This window comes from Gopherus flavomarginatus, chromosome 6, assembly GCF_025201925.1.
Source record: "Gopherus flavomarginatus isolate rGopFla2 chromosome 6, rGopFla2.mat.asm, whole genome shotgun sequence".
NCBI classification, from domain to species: Eukaryota; Metazoa; Chordata; order Testudines; family Testudinidae; genus Gopherus; species Gopherus flavomarginatus.
Window position 1 is genome coordinate 98,666,067 of NC_066622.1, and position 17,996 is coordinate 98,684,062.

Sequence of the window (17,996 nt, forward strand, 5' to 3'; positions counted from 1 at the left end):
ATGTAGCTACCGCATCTTGCAAAGGTGGATTAACTGCGCTGATGAGTTAACTCTATCCTGTTGGCACAGAGCGTCTTCACGAAAATGCTACACCTGTGCAGCCGCAACATTGAGTGTAGACCTGCCCTCACACTGTCACACAATCAAAATCACAAAGGTTTGAAAAGGGCCATACCCCTTGCAAAAAAAATTTTTTTAAAAAGAATTGATGAAAATTTCTATAGCAATTCAATCCTTCCTGTAAAAAGCACCCTCAATACATGCACCTTTAGCAATTAACATGCGAGGGTTGTTCTTAAATACAAGTTCATTATTTAAGAAGCTCTGGTACTAAAGGAAGCCCTCAGCACTCTCCTCCCCATTTCTTTCCACCAGCTATCTAAAAGGGGAGGGGTGAAGGCATGCTTACTCTTGTTTCTGTGCTGCTCCCTTGCGATGATAAAGCACCAGAGTGCCTAAGACCATGGCGAGGTTGGTCCTGCCAACGCCAGTCTGACAGCTGAAGAGTAAAGCAGGAGGCAGTCTGCTGGGGTCCTGGAGCCGTAGCAGGTTTGGACTCTCCTATAAATGAGATAGAGACAAATGTATCATCTCTCACACAGAACATCATAAAATGCTTCACAGTGAATACATTCAAGCAGCAAGGAGACTACAGTACGCAGCTCAGTATTTATAAGACAAACATTAAAATAATATTACTTGGTGCTTCCATAGTTCCATCTCGAGATCTCAAAGGTCATTACAAAGGGAGTTCAATATCATCGTCATCATTTTCACATAGGGAAACAAGGGGATGCAGAAATTAAATGACTTGGGTCACACTCACACTCTGGGTGGGTCAGTGTCAGAGCTGGGACTAGAACTCACGGTATGTCTACTTTTAAGCTGGGAGGTGGGATTCCCAGCTTGTATAGACATACCCCTGCCAGTTCTGCTCGAGTTAGTGCCTAAATCAGCAGCATGTCTGCAGCCACACAGGCAACTTCTTGGAATACCTGCCCAAGTACATACCCAGGGGACTGTATTCTGGTGACTAGCCCATGCCGTCACAGACATGGCTATTTCTAGGCACTAGCTCAAGCACAGCTGGCGTGGGTACATCTACATGAGCTGGAAATCACACCTCCCTGCTCATAGATAGATGTACCCTCAGATTGCCTGACTCAGTCTTGTGTTTTGACCACGTCACCTTCCTGGACTCTGTAGCTCTCAGAGCTTGACTTAAAGAGGAGCTCAAAAGCCAAGTTTTGCAGACAGCAACTGAGTGGATGGAAACTGGGATGGTTAGAGACCAAAAAGGATCTATTTGTTCCCTGAAAGTACATCTGGGGACAAATACCAATCACCAGAGGATTCCTGAAATGGGATCTGAGCAGGTGGGAAGTCACTAAAGCACAGAATGACATATAGAAAGGCACAAGGTTAACCACAGAGGATGTTTTGCCATTTTAGCTGCTTATTTTGCATGGTCAAGTACTTCCATGAGGGAATGAGACAGTGCATCAGGACTGCTCACAAACATAGGATGGTGCCTTCTGGCATCAAAATCTATGAACATAGAATCATAGAACTGGAAGGGACCTCGAGAGGTCATCTAGTCCAGTCCCCTGCACTCAAGGCTGGACAAAGTATTATCTAGCATGTAACTTCACCAAAAATAAGACACATACCTAAGACTGCATTGAAGAAAATCAGAAAACAAAATCAGTGGCTTTGCCGGGCACATAATACAGAAGTGTGCTTTGAGAGAAATGTTAAATGACAGAGGTAGAGTTTTGCCATGAGATGTGAACTGCCCCCTTTTGATGCTATTTGACTGGGCACCCACTGCTTCTCCCTTCCTACTGATGCTCACATTATTAAACTTAAGGGGTGAAATCCTGGCCTCACTGAAGTAAATGGCAATGAACTGTTTCCCAAACATTTCCATGGCAAATCCCACAAGGAAGCTCCCCTTGGAATTTGATTTAGCTTATAAAGGAGCAAGGAAGCAAAGGAGGAACAAATGGGATAGATGGGTTGACTAGGAAAGTTTCAAACTAATGTAGCCTCTTAAAAAAAAGAAGAGCTTAGGATACTCTGGGCAGGATTCCAGTGCAGTGTACGTGTAATGTTCAATTGTGAAATGTAGAAAAATCCTTTATGACATGGGCGACTAGTAACTGCTGATAGCAAGAGGGCACAATTTAAAGGTTACGGTGGTATGCAGCAGGGTTCAAGGCAGGTACTCATGAGACAAAGGTGTTGTTGGTTTCTAGTGCTACTTTTGATGTCATGTTTTACAATACTATGAAATAGCAGATGGAGACTGTTCTAAAAGAGAGCTACGTATGACAAGAACTGAGATTCTATGTCTCGCACGTGCATTAAAAATCTTAAGAAAGTTGTCCTGATATATGGCTAGCATTAAGGCTAATTTGTATGTTGCTGACACTTGAAATTATTTTTAAAAAAATGTATCAGGAAGTAGCCGTGTTAGTCTGTATCCACAAAAACAACAAGGAGTCCGGTGGCATCTTAAAGACTAACAGATTTATTTGGGCATAAGCTTTTGTGGATAAAAAACCTCACTTCTTCAGATGCAGGAAAAAAAAAAGAGCACTCTCAGAAATTCTTATGCATTCTGTCATTTGCTTCTTTGGTGTGCTCACTATTACCTTAGAATAAAGTGCCAGAATCAGTCTTGTGAATAAATATAACCCCAACACAACTGCATACAGATTTATAATTACAACCAAACCAAGTGAGGTTTTGATAGAAAAATAATCCATCTTTATTTGAATAAAAACACTGTTTGGAGTGAAGTCCTATCCCTTGTTCACATTCCCAAACACTAAGATAACAAATGATTTATATTAGCACACTAGATGCACAAGCAGAGAGCTGTTGCTTAGGTCTGTAATACCAGGAACAGATAGTGGTGTGATCATCTTAGGCCAGGTTTATCTCCTCTATCACCAATGACCTGCTACTTTCTGTTTGGCTTTGGGAGCAGAGCAGATCTATTGCATCTCTCCACCAGACACCAGGTTCTCCTTAGCAGCCCAATTTTTGGACACCTATTGTGTTGCTCAGTCACTTCAATTATACTTGACCTGCTTGCTTTATGGCTTAAGCCTTCAATTTCTTTTTTCATTTTAGTTTTTATTACACTAAAGTGCAGGGAACAAACAATAACTAACTGAATGTTTGTTGAGGATTTCTGGAACAATGTAAGCCATATGATATTTTTGCCGCAGTACAGAAAAATAATTAAATCTACCAGGCCAATTTTGCCCCGGGCGTAATTTCACTGGAGTCTGTGGAATTACAACAGATTAATTGTACCCCTAGCTTTTAAAGTGCAACAAATATTCTATACCTTTCAATACCTCACTGTATACAATATAGTATAGCATACCTTCCAATACCCACTGTACACAATATGCATAGCTTCCAAACCATCTAATACCGTCTAATACCCCACTCTGTATACAGTATTTTCAAAGCTTGTAATTTATAAGCCCCTATTAAGTATCCATGTATTGTAATAGAAATAATATTGATCTATCCATCCATGTAACACTCAGCTACTGCCGGGGTGGGTGCAGTAAGGTGACCCAGGATCTCTAAACACCTGTTGTGTACTTTGCACCTGGGGGGAGAGAGCAGCTAACACCACTTTGTCCTTGTCCTTTCTTGGCAAACTCTTTGCAGTGAAAACATTACCATCAATGCTACTTTCTGTATTTCCAATGTGAGCTGGAAGTGGCTCTCTTGTTACATAGCAAGACCACCAAAATGCTACTATAGGAATAGGGCGCATATGCTGTACACCTACAGAAACCAGAGTGCTAAAGCAAACAAAACCATCTGACCTATCCAAACTTCTTCAATGAAAAGACTTTACACACGAAATAAGGTGCCACCTCGGAACGTGCTGCTAAGGGCATAACGTGAAAAGAGGCCACCAGCTAAACATGCTGTACAGCTCTTGCAGCACTAGATACAAATCACACTCCCAGCAAAAACAGGAGAGGGATTTGTGGCTCTCAGAGGAGCCTAGAGTCAGCAACTGCTTCTGTCTCAAGGCTAGGAGAGAGTGAATAATGAAAACCAAAAGACACATTGCTGGAAAACACACCCATAGCCCTGCTTGCTATACAATAGAGCAATTTCCCTCTTTAAAGACTATACCGGAGGGAAGACTAGAATGTGGGGATATGACATTGACCCATCCTGTCCAGACTAGGAAATAGGTTGTATTGAAAAACGTGATAATTCAAGCATGTTCGCAAACACATTTTTAAACACTGCCTATTTTCCAAGTTTAGACCTGCCCATTCAGAAGAGGGGCAAGGAAACAAGGAAGGGGCATTGGGCATGTTAGAAAATCCCAGTTCAAACCACGTGAGCATCCAACCAGAGAGCTCAAGCAGTTACACCCCATCCCAGAGAACTCATCTGGCCCATGGCCTTGAGATGCTCTTGTCAACCCCAATAGTAGGGGCTTTAGCAAGGTGAAGTTCACTTGCCTGCAGACACGATGGCATGAACAGAAAATCCCTGGGAATTGTGGTCCTACCATATTTAATCCTAAGGGATTGATCATGTAAGGGAGGAAATCCAGAGTATTTTAATTCTGACCTGGGATTCTGGGATGACAATGGAGTGAGCAAGCGTTCACCCCTGAGCCACCACTAGGTACACAGACTCTACTCCACTCTTTTCCTACAAGCCAGAGAGGTGCTCAGTGCTTCTCTTTGATTCAATCAGATGTCTGCCCATCCATCCAGGCCACATGGCTGTTTCCTTGCTACTGCCACCCCACCCTACCAGACTCCCAGCCCTGGCCTATGCTGCCCATGATCCCCACAATCATCCCCCATGTCCTCAACAGCCCCCCTGCTTCCTCCCTGAGCCCTCCAATTTTGTCCCATCACTGCAAGAAAGACACTCACCAGAGCAGGGCACTACCTGAGCACAGCTGTGACTCTCCACCCCCTCTGGAATGTGCCCCTTACCAGCCATCTGGGGAGGGGCATGTGAGCATTCACGCCCCTCCCTATCTTAGCCCCTGCTTTATGACATAGTCACACTGACAGTCACAGTCTCTCTATGATGAGCATAAAACAAAAACAAACTAAGCAAGTCATAGTGTTTGATCTTTGGAACTCTTCTAGCACAAGTCTCCTGATTTTCAGGGCAGAGCATAAGGCTCATCTCAGTTCTCAACCTTTTGTCATAGATGCTGTTTGGGAGAATGTTGGGGGGGAGGTTTTTTGTTTGTTTTAATTATTACAAAAGCTGCAGAAATTAGGTCCTCTCTGCGTCACAGCTGATGTCTGCATATTGATTTGTTATTATTAGGTGCATTTTATAAATTAGATTAATAAAAAATAAATACACTCAAAGTAAATCAGCTGAACTAGGAAGTGCAGAAATAGCATTTCTACCAAGTAAAGCAGTCATCTTATGCTCTGGGTCTCAAGTAGGGAATGTCTTCACAAAAATCATTTTCGAAGAGAAAAAGCAAATTCCCCAAACCATCTTGAAACTTGCATATCCCTGTTCCTGCCTTTTGGCCTCTTCACATTCTCTAATTAGCCTGTGAAGTAATTAAAGCAAATGAGAGCACTCAATTCTTCACCTGCTTTGTGCTGCTCATTACTATGGAATTATGATGTGCTCTCAGTGAGGTCCGACCTCAGGTCAACCCTGAGGTTTTAAGGGTGGATCACTCCAAAATTGCCCAGTTCCGTATGCTCACCCTGAAGCTCTAGCTGTGCCCACTAGTGGTGGATTAGCCAATGGGCCCAAGCCCAGGAGCCCCAGCCAATTGGAGAGCCCTGAAAAAAATAGGCACCCCCCACACCTGGCTTGCCCCTCCCTGCCTGGCACTCTTCCGCACCGGGCGGGCAGAGTGGGGCAAGCCCCCACACTCCGACCATGCTCCCCAGCAGGAGTGGGGGGGGGAAGAGCTGCAGGTGAAAGGAGTTGGGGAGGGGCCCCCACTGGCTCTGACCCAAGGCCCCACAAAGCCCTAATCTGCCCCAGTGCCCACTGTTGGAAATAGGATTCGGGGTTAGATTCGTCTGACTGTGTGTGACAGAATACACTCTTTTATTCACAACCTACACAGTATTGTAATAATCTTTGTACAAGATATGCTTTGTGAGATATCATTTGAAGCCTAATAATTCATTGAACAATAACATGATGTTGAAATGTATGTCGTAATACTATATATAAAGTTAAACATAAACTGAAATTAAGTCTGAAATGTGTTTGTTTACCAAACAAGCCTAGATAAACCAGTTTCTCAAAGACAAAAGAAGATGATGCCTCTAGCCAGGTGTCATCAAAGTTGATGGGCAACCACCTATCAAGCAGCCATTCTTTGGTGGTGGTTGGGGTGGGGTAAGGAACAAACAGATCTGCATCTTAGCAAACAGCAGCATGAAATCTCTTTCACCACGAGTCTCCATAACTCCAACTTCACACCGGGAATGAACTTTACCTAAGTTAGGAAAATGCAATTCTAAGGGGGACTGGACTATAAACAGTGAGGGACAAAAACACTCCAAGGTCTCTCCCGCTCTCTCTTTCACCTAAGAAAAGAAAAGAAACAGCCTTTGGACTTTGCAAGCAGATCCTTGCCTGAGAATTCAATCAGCCATGTTACTGGGAACGTGTGGTAAGGGAGTTCACCTTGAACCAAGTCTAATTTGTTAAGTTTTAGTAGTAGGAAGCATTTTACCTGTATTTCTCTTGTAACTTTTTCTGATTTTAATGCTTTACATTTGTTCTCACATAAAACCTATCTTCTTGTAGTTAAATACTTTTTTTTATTCTTTAATCAAGGCTAATCCAGGGTTGTGAACTGGGTGGAGAATTCCATTTAGGGTGGCAAACTGTTCTATCTTTAGAGGGGTAATGGACCTAATATATCTGGACTGTCCAAGTGAGGCTGGATAGTGCAGTACACACAATTTGGAGGAAAATCTGAGACTGGGAGTGTGTTCGGGTCACCCTACAAGTGGTAACCCAGGCAGGTGGAAGCTAGTGTGTGTCTGATGTGTGGCTGGCAATCTGCAGCTATACACAGACACTGAGGGTGTTACCTGCATGCTGGAAGGCTGTTTATGAGTGGCCAAGGGAGGATATAGAAAGCATTGAGAGACACCTAAATTTGCCAGGCATGGGTGAGACAGCCCCTCACTGGTCTTGATTGCACCATGCAGAATGTCATACTGAGTACAACAGCTCCTAATTTACAGGACTGATGAGAATTAAGCAGGAGTAAGTGATTAAGTGAGCTTTAGTCCAAAAGAAGCTACCATACCTGGGTCAAGACATCTGGAGACATTCTATCCAAATTACAAACAGCAGAGAAATTAATAGCTAAAGTAAATGGTCTAGGGAGAAAAAAAAGGCAGAGTGAGAGGTGATGGAGGAAAAGAGAAAATAGATTTTGTATTTCATTTGGTCTTATGGGAACAAGAAGCACTTAGAGCTCTCTGCATACAAAAACGGTGAGGTTTCCAACCAGTTGAGCATGCACTCTGCTACATCCAGCTCCAAAAAAGACAGAGCAAAAAGGAGAATGTGTGAAAGAACATGAAGCAGGAGTTTTGGAAGAATACAAGCCCTCAGCATGCACCTCAAACGGGAAGGAGCTAAGATAAACACAGGTTGCAGTTTTTCTAATACATTGCATCAGAGTAAGAACATATGACTACATCTGAAGCAAAATGAATTCAAAGCAACTGTTTATCATTTAGGATTGAGACAATTCGAGTCTCAACAAAAAAAAAAATCTCACTCTTAAGCAGATTTTGGTACCAAGAAAGCATTAGTGACATTATCATTGGCTCCCAGAAAAACGCTTTGTTCCACTCTCCTTAAATCCTACTGAAATAAAAAATTCTTATTTGAAATTCACACAAAATATACACTTTTTCCTAGGGGCCAGTGCTCTGTATAGCCACACACAGGGGTTGGGCCTGGCAAAAGATGAGTGGTTATTTGTGTGTGAGAGTTCTCTGGTGAGAAGTGCCAGAACAGCAGCCCTGAAGACTCAATCCCTCAGTTTATCCATGGAACAGGTACAGCACAAGCAATACCAGCTAGCTTCCCCTGCAATGTCCCACCAACATACCTCACCTTCACTTGAAGAGACCATCTCTAAGGATCACTCCCCCCACCATAGTGCCAAATATAACACAGGCCATTGTTAACCAGGAACAGAACTAAGGCCTCCAACTCAGTTCAGAGGCCAATGAACAGCCACAAGACCACTATGAATCCAAGCCAGATGTGCATCAGTAATGGAAAGTATTTCAAACATGATTTTCATACCCCAAGTTATTTTAAGCATTGTAAGAGCCCCAGAGGCAAACAACCACTCCTGAGAACTTTGCGATAAAGAGGCAGAGCGCTGTGCTCTTGGCATCTCTCACATGCTGCACTTGTGTGTCAGAACTTGGATCAATCCCATCAGTAACTACGGAAACCACTTTGGGACTGGATTCGATCCAGTTGTGCCATACTGTTGCTCATCATGACAGGTGCTCCTTCCTGAACCACAGGGGTTCAGCACTGTATTTCTGGCCAGCTACCACAAAGCTAGAAGCTTCGAAAGAAGTTTAAAAATAGACACACATACTTGCCAACAGGTTGGGATGCGGATCTGGAGTTGTGGCAATTAATGTTAAACCCATTCAATAAGTGCACATTAAGCAGGCCATTGGGCTTCTGCTTAACACATTTGACCTCAGGGAGACCTTTGCCCTAACCCAGGCTCAGCCACTGGCCCATCATGTGCCCTTCACCAAGTCATTTGCCTCCCCCTTAAGCCTTATCTCAGGAGGGAACCTGGCTTTAAAAAAAATAAAATAAAACAAGAACCTCACTAAAAATTAGATGTTGCATCTGATCCAAGTAGCTTCTCTGGGGGCAAATAAAGAACAATCAGATGGCAGTTAGTGAAGGGATTTCTGCTAGCATGACCAGAAAGACTAGCAGCAATCTGATATTTTAACTCTAACTGCCTCCACGCTGCTAATGTGAGACACCTTATAGGTTCCACAGTCTGCAGTCCTTACCCTGAGGAAATTGGTGAAAGCATCAAACTGTGCTTCTAGAGGTGCCCCATCCACAGGCAATGGCAGCCGATGGTACCTGCCAAACACAGTGAAACAACATTCATCAGGATGTGAGCAAAACACCAGTCATCGAAAATAAGCAGATTTTCCACTTTATTAAAGTTCTAGAACATAGACAACTGGAAATGCTGCTTTCTGATGTGTGTGAGGGCCTCACTTAAAAGAAGAAATGATGTAAAAAGAATGACGCATTCAGTAATTGTCACTGCAGTTCTAAATTTAGAAGAGGATTATCAACATGTTTTGGGGATCTTTCATGGTTATAAAAGTAGAGTGCTTCTGCCATTCATCCTTTGGGTGGAGAACAGCCTGGTTTTATGGGGGAAGGAGAAATGCACATCCATGCTGGGCGTTCTGTGAGTCTCCTTCCCTCCCTTCACACCTCTCAGCCTTGAGGCTGCATTACAGTTCCCATTCTTCCAATAGGGTGGCCTGGACAGAACTTCCCATCAGTGTTGCTCTCCAGCTGGACAGAAGGGCTCTTCCTTCCTTTCCTCTAACCAGAGTCCAAGCACACATGTTGAAACTACAGAATCTGTGACTTCTGAGAGATTGGGAGCATGACCAAGAAGTACATTTACGAGAACACCCGGTCTATGTTACAGTTCTGGGACTTTGGGAAAAATATTGATAAGATTGAATTTTTGATTGGTTCCCTTGGCATGGCATAAATAAAACTCTTTTGAATAAACATGCAGAGGAAGAGAGAAGAAAGAGCAGAAAAGACAAAGAAGAGGCTGCCAAACTACGTGGGTGATTTAAAGGCAAGGAATGTCGTATGTGTCTGTGGATTACCTGTAAAATGGCAGCAGGAAGACAGGCCTCTTGTACACCTCCTCCATCACATGGATATCCTCTTCGCGCTGGATGGTCACGGAGTGTGGCTCATCTTTGAAGTGTTCAATGTCATTATAGATGTAGTATGTGTTCTCACTCAGCTGAGCAAAATCATGTATCTTCAGTAAACAAATGCAACAAAAGCATGTTTAAAACAAACTGTTTTACTGTTTGATCCCCATTTTCAACTCCAACACAGCAGCACATGGGAATCGCAGTTCTTAAATACAGCATGTGCTGTTTTAGACAAAGGAAACATACAAATTGACTGGGCTCAACATATTGGTCACTAGAAGTTTGTTCATGCTACACAATCTGGCACAACAGACAGTGCCTGCTCACAAGAGGCTCAGGACCGGAACAGGAAGGAGGATGTTGCACATAAGGATTGAGGTGAATTGGTAAAATTGTGTGCAGACCTCGAACTGAAGTAGCAGGCATGAGAGCAGCTGCAGGTCTAAGTGGAGACCCAATGGCAGAGCTGTGCAGGTGTTCAAAGGTGGAATAGCATGGATGCTTGTGGGTCAGGACTTTGGTTTACTTGCAAAGCTGGGTGAGGGCCCAGAGCAGGGATTTTTCAGGTCAGGAACAAAGTGCAATGTAAGATTCTGTGAGGTTTTAGCCTCTATTTCTTGACCATTAAAAGTCACCAGGTAAAGCTGATAAATGATTTTTATATATATATGGGTTTATATATAAAAACATGGCCCCTCCCAAGGGTCACTTCCCACTGGACAGTGAAAAATTCCTCCACAATACAGTGTATCAGAATTATCAGAGGGTTCCAATCAGTTGTCCCCATCCTCTGCCAAACACTCACCTCAGTTCACCTCAGTCCCCAAACCAAAACTGACAGACATCCCAGACCCTGCTATTTCATACAGTGGAACAGCTTCCTTATGGCTCCCAATCACCTCTTTCCGAATTGCAAGTTCCATGTCGTCCACTTTGACCCCTCTCTGCAGGTTGTGCAGGTTTTCATGCAAGTTCTCCTTTCCTCTTGGCGTGTAGGGCACAAAGTCATTTTCCATGCGTAGAAATAGAACAGGCTCCTCACGAACACAGAAGAAGATGCACTCCTGCAAAGACACAGGTACATGCCAGCCAACATGCTCCACTGCTCCAGCTTTGTGAATGGTTGATGAATGCCTAGCTGAGCTCAGCATCTAGAGGGAGAGACTAGACTAGAGAGACTGTTATTCTGGTTTTTAAAAGCTTGTGAGGCATATAGTGGCAGGCCTGATATGCTAACCTAGACAGATAGATACTGCTGTACAAATTTTTCCCCAGTCAAGCTCAGGGAGTGAAGGTCTCCGTGTCCAACAAGGGGACAGTGCAAGGAAGATATTAGAGAGACATGATTGTTATTTTTCATTATTTTTTGTGTGTGTTCGGAGGAACTTAAGACCTTGAGTTTTAATCCCGTCACCACATGTGCTTATGACAGCCTTAAAAAGGTGTCATTAACATTCACTAATATTTGCATTACTTACATCCTGGTGCCACGATGAAGATGATAATCATCGTCATCATCATCAAGCGTTTGTCCTGGATGAGTGAGGGGCATAACATTTTGGAAGGCTGCCTTATTTTTATAGGTAATTATTTCAGTCACAGCTCTTAAGGCAGAACCATTTTATGACTGGTGTGAATTGTAGAAGGCAAACCTTCTCTTTCATGCCACTCTCATTGCCACGGACAGCGCTTCTCAGCTACCCATCTCAGGAAAAGGGGAATAAGAAGGATTAAAAATAAATCAGTAAGGGGCAACACCAGCAGAGCATCACTCTACTTCCATCCACGTCCAAGTGAGCAGAGCAGCTTCTTTCAAGGCTAATGCTACCAGCTGGGATATTCTACAGGGGGACTGCAGCTAACAACATCCACAGGAGCCTTACACCTCTAGGATCCCCCATCCACCAGCGCCCAGAGTGAGGTTCCTGGGTCCCTTCCGCTGCTGTCTGGAAGTAGTTATATCACACATCAACAGGTTTTTGTCTAAAACTACAATTTACCAGCAATAAGCTGTTTATATTTTGACTTAATTCACAGCTACAGTGTACTCACAACAGCAGCAGCCTGTGGAGACTGTACAGCTCCTTTCACTTCATACTGTCCACAGTTACCCACAGGCCCAATATGTCAATGAAAATCAGGAGCTGCAGAACTCTAAAAGGAGCCATTACATCCAAACAACTCAAACAGTTTAATTCACACTCAAGAGTGGTTAGGACAAGCATTGATGTAACTCAGTTAGGTGTGTCCCTGCCTGCGGATGTCTGTGTAAGTGCAGTACCTGACAGAGGTTTGTAGCTTGCCAACAGGATCACAGTGTGAGGGATAGCCCTCTGTTCCACCAGCCTGCGGTGAGTGGCCCCACAGTCCAGACTGCACCCTGGGAACCTTGTCACACTCTTCACAAGAGCCAATTAAGAAATACAGTGGAAAACTCATAGAATGCATTTTTTTCACTCTAGGCCAGTGGTTTTCAAACTTTTTAAATTGGTGACCTCTTTCACACAGAAAGCCTCTGAGTGCAACCCCCCCCCCGCCCTTATAAATTAAAAACAAGGGGGTTTAATTTAATGGGGACTTGGGGCTGTCAGCACTCTGTAGCTGACAGCTTGCCACCCCCATGTAAGCATCTTACGACCCCGTTTGAGAACCCCTGCTCTAGGCAAAATCGTTATTCATACTTCACAGGGCTTTTAAACCATTTGAAGATTACATTCTACTTTATTAGAAACAGCTTTTCAGTGCATCTGAGTTCACTCTACAAGGATTCAGTTGGTACCTGGGAATAAATTTTGTGACTCCCATTCTCACTGATGGATGGGAGTATGTATGCACATTAAGAGGTGAATAGCTCATGTAATATGGAACATTGGAATTTTTATCACCTAGCTAGTTGTGCGTTTTGTTTTCTCTCTCACACACATACACGCCCCTACCTTGTGCCCATCGTTCTGGAGTTTCTGCAGCACCTGCTTGAATCCATTCAGACTGGGCTGTCCCATTCCAAACACTTCGTACCCTCCTTTGGCCTGTCGGAAATTTGGAGCTCCACAACTCCCTGTAGTGTTCAAGACATCTAATTTACTGTATACATCTCTGACCATAAAATATTTCCCCTGCAAAATAAGTGGTGGAGAAAAGACAACAATTTGAGTGTGAATTAACAAGCATTTTGTATAAAACTAAGCATCTACATAGAACTGAGCAGGAAGGAGAGGGGCAAGAGATGACCAAGAAGTGTATTTCAACCACTTCACTCAAAAGAAACTCTTCCTAGACATATGTTCAATATACCCATACCCCCATCATCCCTGATCACAAGCACATAGCAGAATGGGAAAGCAGAGTACCAGCAAGCAGAAACAGCGTCTTACCAGCTCATAGTGTCTGCTCATTCTAAGAAATGCAAAACAACTTCAGAATTCACTTAGCCAAATGCAATGAAGGAAAATTTCTTCAGGTCTTTCCCCTGAAGGTGATTATACATTGAAGCAGCAGGTCTGATTCCATTTCAAAGCTGAGTGAAATACCCATATGAAGCTTAGACCCCACATGAACACAGCCTAGAAATGAAGGTTTCCACATGTTTGTAAACATCAGCCTGCCTGCTCAGAGAGACTGCAAAGCTGCCTGGGGTGAAATTGTTCACATAACAGCACACTAACCTCAGCTGCCTCTCTCTCTCTCTCCTTTCCTCCTCCATTCCCAAACAGCTACCCACCTCCATCCCCACAAGCACAGGGACCCCTTTCTGGGATCGAATTAGGTGATCCAAAGCCTCCAAGGAAATCTCACTCCCTGCCCCCAATAACAATGCTTGCAGGGTTTCTGAAATGAATCCCATTGCATCTGCACAGCTGTGTTACCCTTCCCTTAGCTCATACAATGCACAGTATAATTTTCACCTCAGGTAATATGACTTGCTTGCTCTAGATACACTGTGACAAAGCATGCCCATGGCAGAACAGAGTTAGCAGCCTCTACCTGTACAAGGTAGTGTTCCGACGTGGTCTCTGAAATCCGCCCCACTGTGTAGTTGGCCTTCAGCAGGTCGTCATGAATCTGAAATTCCTCTTTGCAGTTGTAGCTGTGAAAGCCAGACATAAAAACATACAGCATTTAAGACAAAGGCTTTTTCTCCAGTCAGCATGGGGCTTATTGACCAAGAAGGTCAAGGGATTGAAGCTCAGGGACACATGCTGTGAAAAAGCCACCCGCCCCTATCCTATTCACTTGGTAAACTTCTAGTAAGATATATTGTCTATAACTAAGACCACTGGTTGAAATGTTATCATGTGACCAAAATTAAATTGTGTGCTATACATGGTAATCACCACCACAGATATGCTACACAGGCTGTGGGGCAGAACAGTTGCTGGCAGCACAGAGATGACTGGCAGAGGCTTCAACAAGCCAGAGCCAGATTGCTCCTATGGGACAGGGTGGAGAAAGTGGAGTCGGGGAAAAGGATGGTCCTGAATCCTGCACCCACCAAATAGTCTGCTCATCTGGGGATGCAGGAGAGGGGAGGGAAAGAGGAACCTGATCTCCTGAAGGCTGTTCCTGCAGGGGAAGCAGGAGGCAGAGGCAGGCTGTAGAACTCACTACTTCTCTCCAGGAAATTAATTGTGGGAAGGTCTGTTCTCTCAGCACAGAGAGCTGGGAAGGTTGAGGGAATGAAAGGAGGAGAATCCCTAGTCTTCAACAAAACCAGTAGGGCAATGTTCCTAGAACGTTAGCAGAAGAGAAACTCCGGATGGTTACATGATTTACAGAAACACTCCAGCCTGAAGCTACTCACGTGATGACAACAGGTGCCACCTTGTTGGTGATGATGGACTTGGCTTTGTTGTTGTGGAGGCCAATCGTCTGGCAGGAATGGATGCTAAGCGAGTGGCGGTCCTCCATGGTCTCGTTGCTGTGAACGTTCTCAAATGTAGCTGCTGAGACTGTTTGCTGAGCTGTGCTGGCAGTTGTACCCATAATCCACAGGCAGCTTCATAAAACAGCCAGAAGAACAGGCAGTAGGAAAGGGAGGAGAAACAAGGAGACAAAACATTAGGGCTGATCCAAAGAGGACTTAACGCCAACCAAACATCACTGCAGAATTACCAGATGCTGCACTTAAACAGGCTCAGATCTGACACTGTACAGACAATTGTTGACCATGTCTCCCCCTTTAAAGGTTACACATAATTGGTTGGTTTTAATAATCGTGAAAGCGTGAGTAGAGCCAGAGAGAGTGTGGGCAGCTGCCTGGGCAGATTCCACCTCCGTTCACACACATCACTCTGCCAGTGCACCTCAGTTATATCCTTCAGCTCTCACAGCAGCACCCCGATCACACAAACAAACATGGGGCTGGCCATCCCTCATTCCAACCCTGCTATTGCAGGACTACATCCTCTCCTGAGCAGATGCATGTCAGCCTGTAGGGACTCTCACCAGGCATCAGACAGACAACCAAAACACACACATCTCCATGTTTCATTGGTGAGTCAGCTACATGAAACTGAACCCAGGAGGTTTAACTCATCTATTCCCAATTTTCAAAAGATAAAATAAAACTGCAAAGAAGTAATAATGGCCTCCAAAGAATATGTGGAATTAATCTGGCATTTCAGGATACGGACACACATTGTCCCCTTGGTCATGAATGCTAAGCTATCTTGCTGTTTAAAGGTAGGCTGAACTCCCCTCTCATGGTTTAAGGTGGGGTCTCTGTCCCTCCAGTTCAAGGAATACATAAGCATGTGCCACTGCAGTCTCTCATGCTGTCCCAGCAGACCTAGGTGCTACGCCTCACTCTGCCATTGAGTTGGAGAGGGTACGTCTACACAGTGAACTGCAACCCAGGGCAGTGAGTCTCAGAGCCTAGGTCAACAGGCTTGGGCAGGCAGGGCTTGTGTTACTGCACTAAAAATATCTGTGTAGTCATGGCAGCTAGGGCTCTGAAGCCCAGCCCCCCTTTCTGAAAGCCCATGGGCTTCAGGGCTTAAGCTCCAGCCCGAGTTGTGACATCTGCACAGCTGTTTGTAGCATGAGCTCTGCAAGCCCAAGTCAGCCAACTCAGGTTTGAAGACTCACTACCCTGGGCTGTCACTCACTGTTTAGAAGTACCCTTATAGTGGCTTTGGGCAAAACATAGCTTCCTGTGCCGCACTTTCTCCATCTGCTTTCCCCTTTGCACAGGGCTTTGAAAGCTACTGATGAAAGGTTATGTCTACACTGCAATTAGATACCTGTGGCTGGCCCAGGCCAGCTGACTCGGGCTCACAGGCCTCGGGCTAAGGGGCTGTTTCATTGCAGTGTAGACATTCCAGCCTGGTCTGCGGCCCAAGCTCTGGGACCTTCATGCCTTGCAGGGTCCTAGAGACCAGTCCTTTAGCTCCAGTCCCAGGAGCCCAAGTCAGTTGGCACAGGCCAGTCATGGGTGTCTAATTGCAGTGTAGACGTACTGAACGGCACTCTAAATATTGCCTATGTCCTCACTAAAGTTCTGGAGGGGAATGAGAGCTCTTCCTCACAGCAAGACCCTTTTAACTTTAGAAAAAGGGATATGACGCAGAACAGGGCCTGGCCTCTTACTCAATCCTTAGTATTCAGTTCAGTTGTCCCAGCAGCCACATTGCTCCTCTTGGTTTTCACCTCATTTTTAAACATAGTTCAAAGGAGTCGGGGGAAGGAAGGATGGGATGAACTGAGTTCAGCCACCACCTGGGAGTAACACAGCAGACAAGTACACATGAGCATCTTTCCAGTGATAACTAAATAGAGAGCATGAGACTAAACTAATGGTGATGGAGGCTGGAAATTAGGTGAGAGGCTTGCAAGAGGAAAATGAAAACAGTTTTTCCTCGATAGAAATACTGATCTCTCAGACTAATTTCAAGGGATATGAGGAAGCTGCAGGGAGAGCGATACTGGATCCAAGGGACGTGCTGCAAAGGCTCAGATTGTATTCCAGCTGAGGAACCGGGCTGGAAGAACAGGGACAAATGCTTCAGTCGCTCCCTGCTGGCTGTCACTGGCTCTCAGGCCATAAGGGAAACATTCTAGCTCTGAAGATAGTTATGCTTTAGAAGTGGGTTTTACAGAAAGGTTGGGTGCCTATATTTTTTCCTTTTATTTTCTCATGGACAATTACTTTTCAGTACTAGGAAGCACCCATTCTACACTGTTGCCATTGGGCAATACTCCAGCAGAACGACTGCACCCCACCTCAACCTGGTTAAGTTATGGGAACTGTGATGGGGGAAGAGGTGCAATTCAGATCAAATCAGCCCCTTCCTGAGGTTCTTATTTCCTCCCCCTTCATATAAAACTCTTCACTCCTATTGTTATGAATCCCCCTAGCTAGAAGGGGTTGTACGGAACTCCCTTTGTCTACCTGCTAACATAGGGACATCTGGTGAGGGAAAAATATGCACCTTTAAACTCCATTCTACCAAGAGAACCTACCAGAGGGACATTTTGCTTTAAGATTTGCGGGAGGGAGGGCAAGGTGAACAGAATAGGACAATAACTACCATGGATCCACTGTCATATATTCTTCAATATCTAAATTTATGTCACCCATATCAGCCAGCAGGTGCCACGATTACATGATATGAGGTTTTCCCAGTAGCAAAAAGCACAAAGTACTCCCAGTGTCTTCTGCCTCTGAGAAGGAAGATTAGCATTATTGTTTATTTGTACAGTGCCAAACAGTGTGTTAATTACTCTACAGACAAGGTCCCTGCCCCAGACTTAAGATGCTTTAAAGAGTAAATATTAATAAATATAATAAACAAACCAGACTCCTTGTTGTTTTTATTAATAAATATTTATTTTGAATATCTAAGTGAATTTTTTTCTAAGCCTCTCACCTTATTTCCAAGTTTGATTAAAATTTCTGCCCTTGTTTCTTTATTTTATGTTAAGATGCCTAGCTAATATGGTAATTCTGCCTCCTAATATAAATGTTCAGGTTTTTTAAAAAACATGACTTAGTTCACC

General features: G+C 44.2%; 1 protein-coding gene across 4 annotated transcripts in view; it reads right to left on the reverse strand.

Moving 5' to 3' along the window:
• The window catches only part of PALD1 (phosphatase domain containing paladin 1), a 187,507-nt gene that overhangs the window by 101,683 nt on the left and 67,828 nt on the right, over window positions 1-17,996 (reverse strand). For all 4 annotated transcript variants that reach the window (XM_050959371.1, XM_050959373.1, XM_050959374.1 and 1 more), the window contains exons 2-8: window positions 14,800-14,994; window positions 13,983-14,085; window positions 12,935-13,114; window positions 10,898-11,062; window positions 9,942-10,102; window positions 9,087-9,162; window positions 410-561 (exon numbers count right to left, since the gene is read on the reverse strand). In XM_050959371.1, coding sequence (XP_050815328.1) covers window positions 410-561; window positions 9,087-9,162; window positions 9,942-10,102; window positions 10,898-11,062; window positions 12,935-13,114; window positions 13,983-14,085; window positions 14,800-14,994 — 1,032 coding nt within the window. The remainder of the gene's footprint in view (window positions 1-409; window positions 562-9,086; window positions 9,163-9,941; window positions 10,103-10,897; window positions 11,063-12,934; window positions 13,115-13,982; window positions 14,086-14,799; window positions 14,995-17,996) is intronic.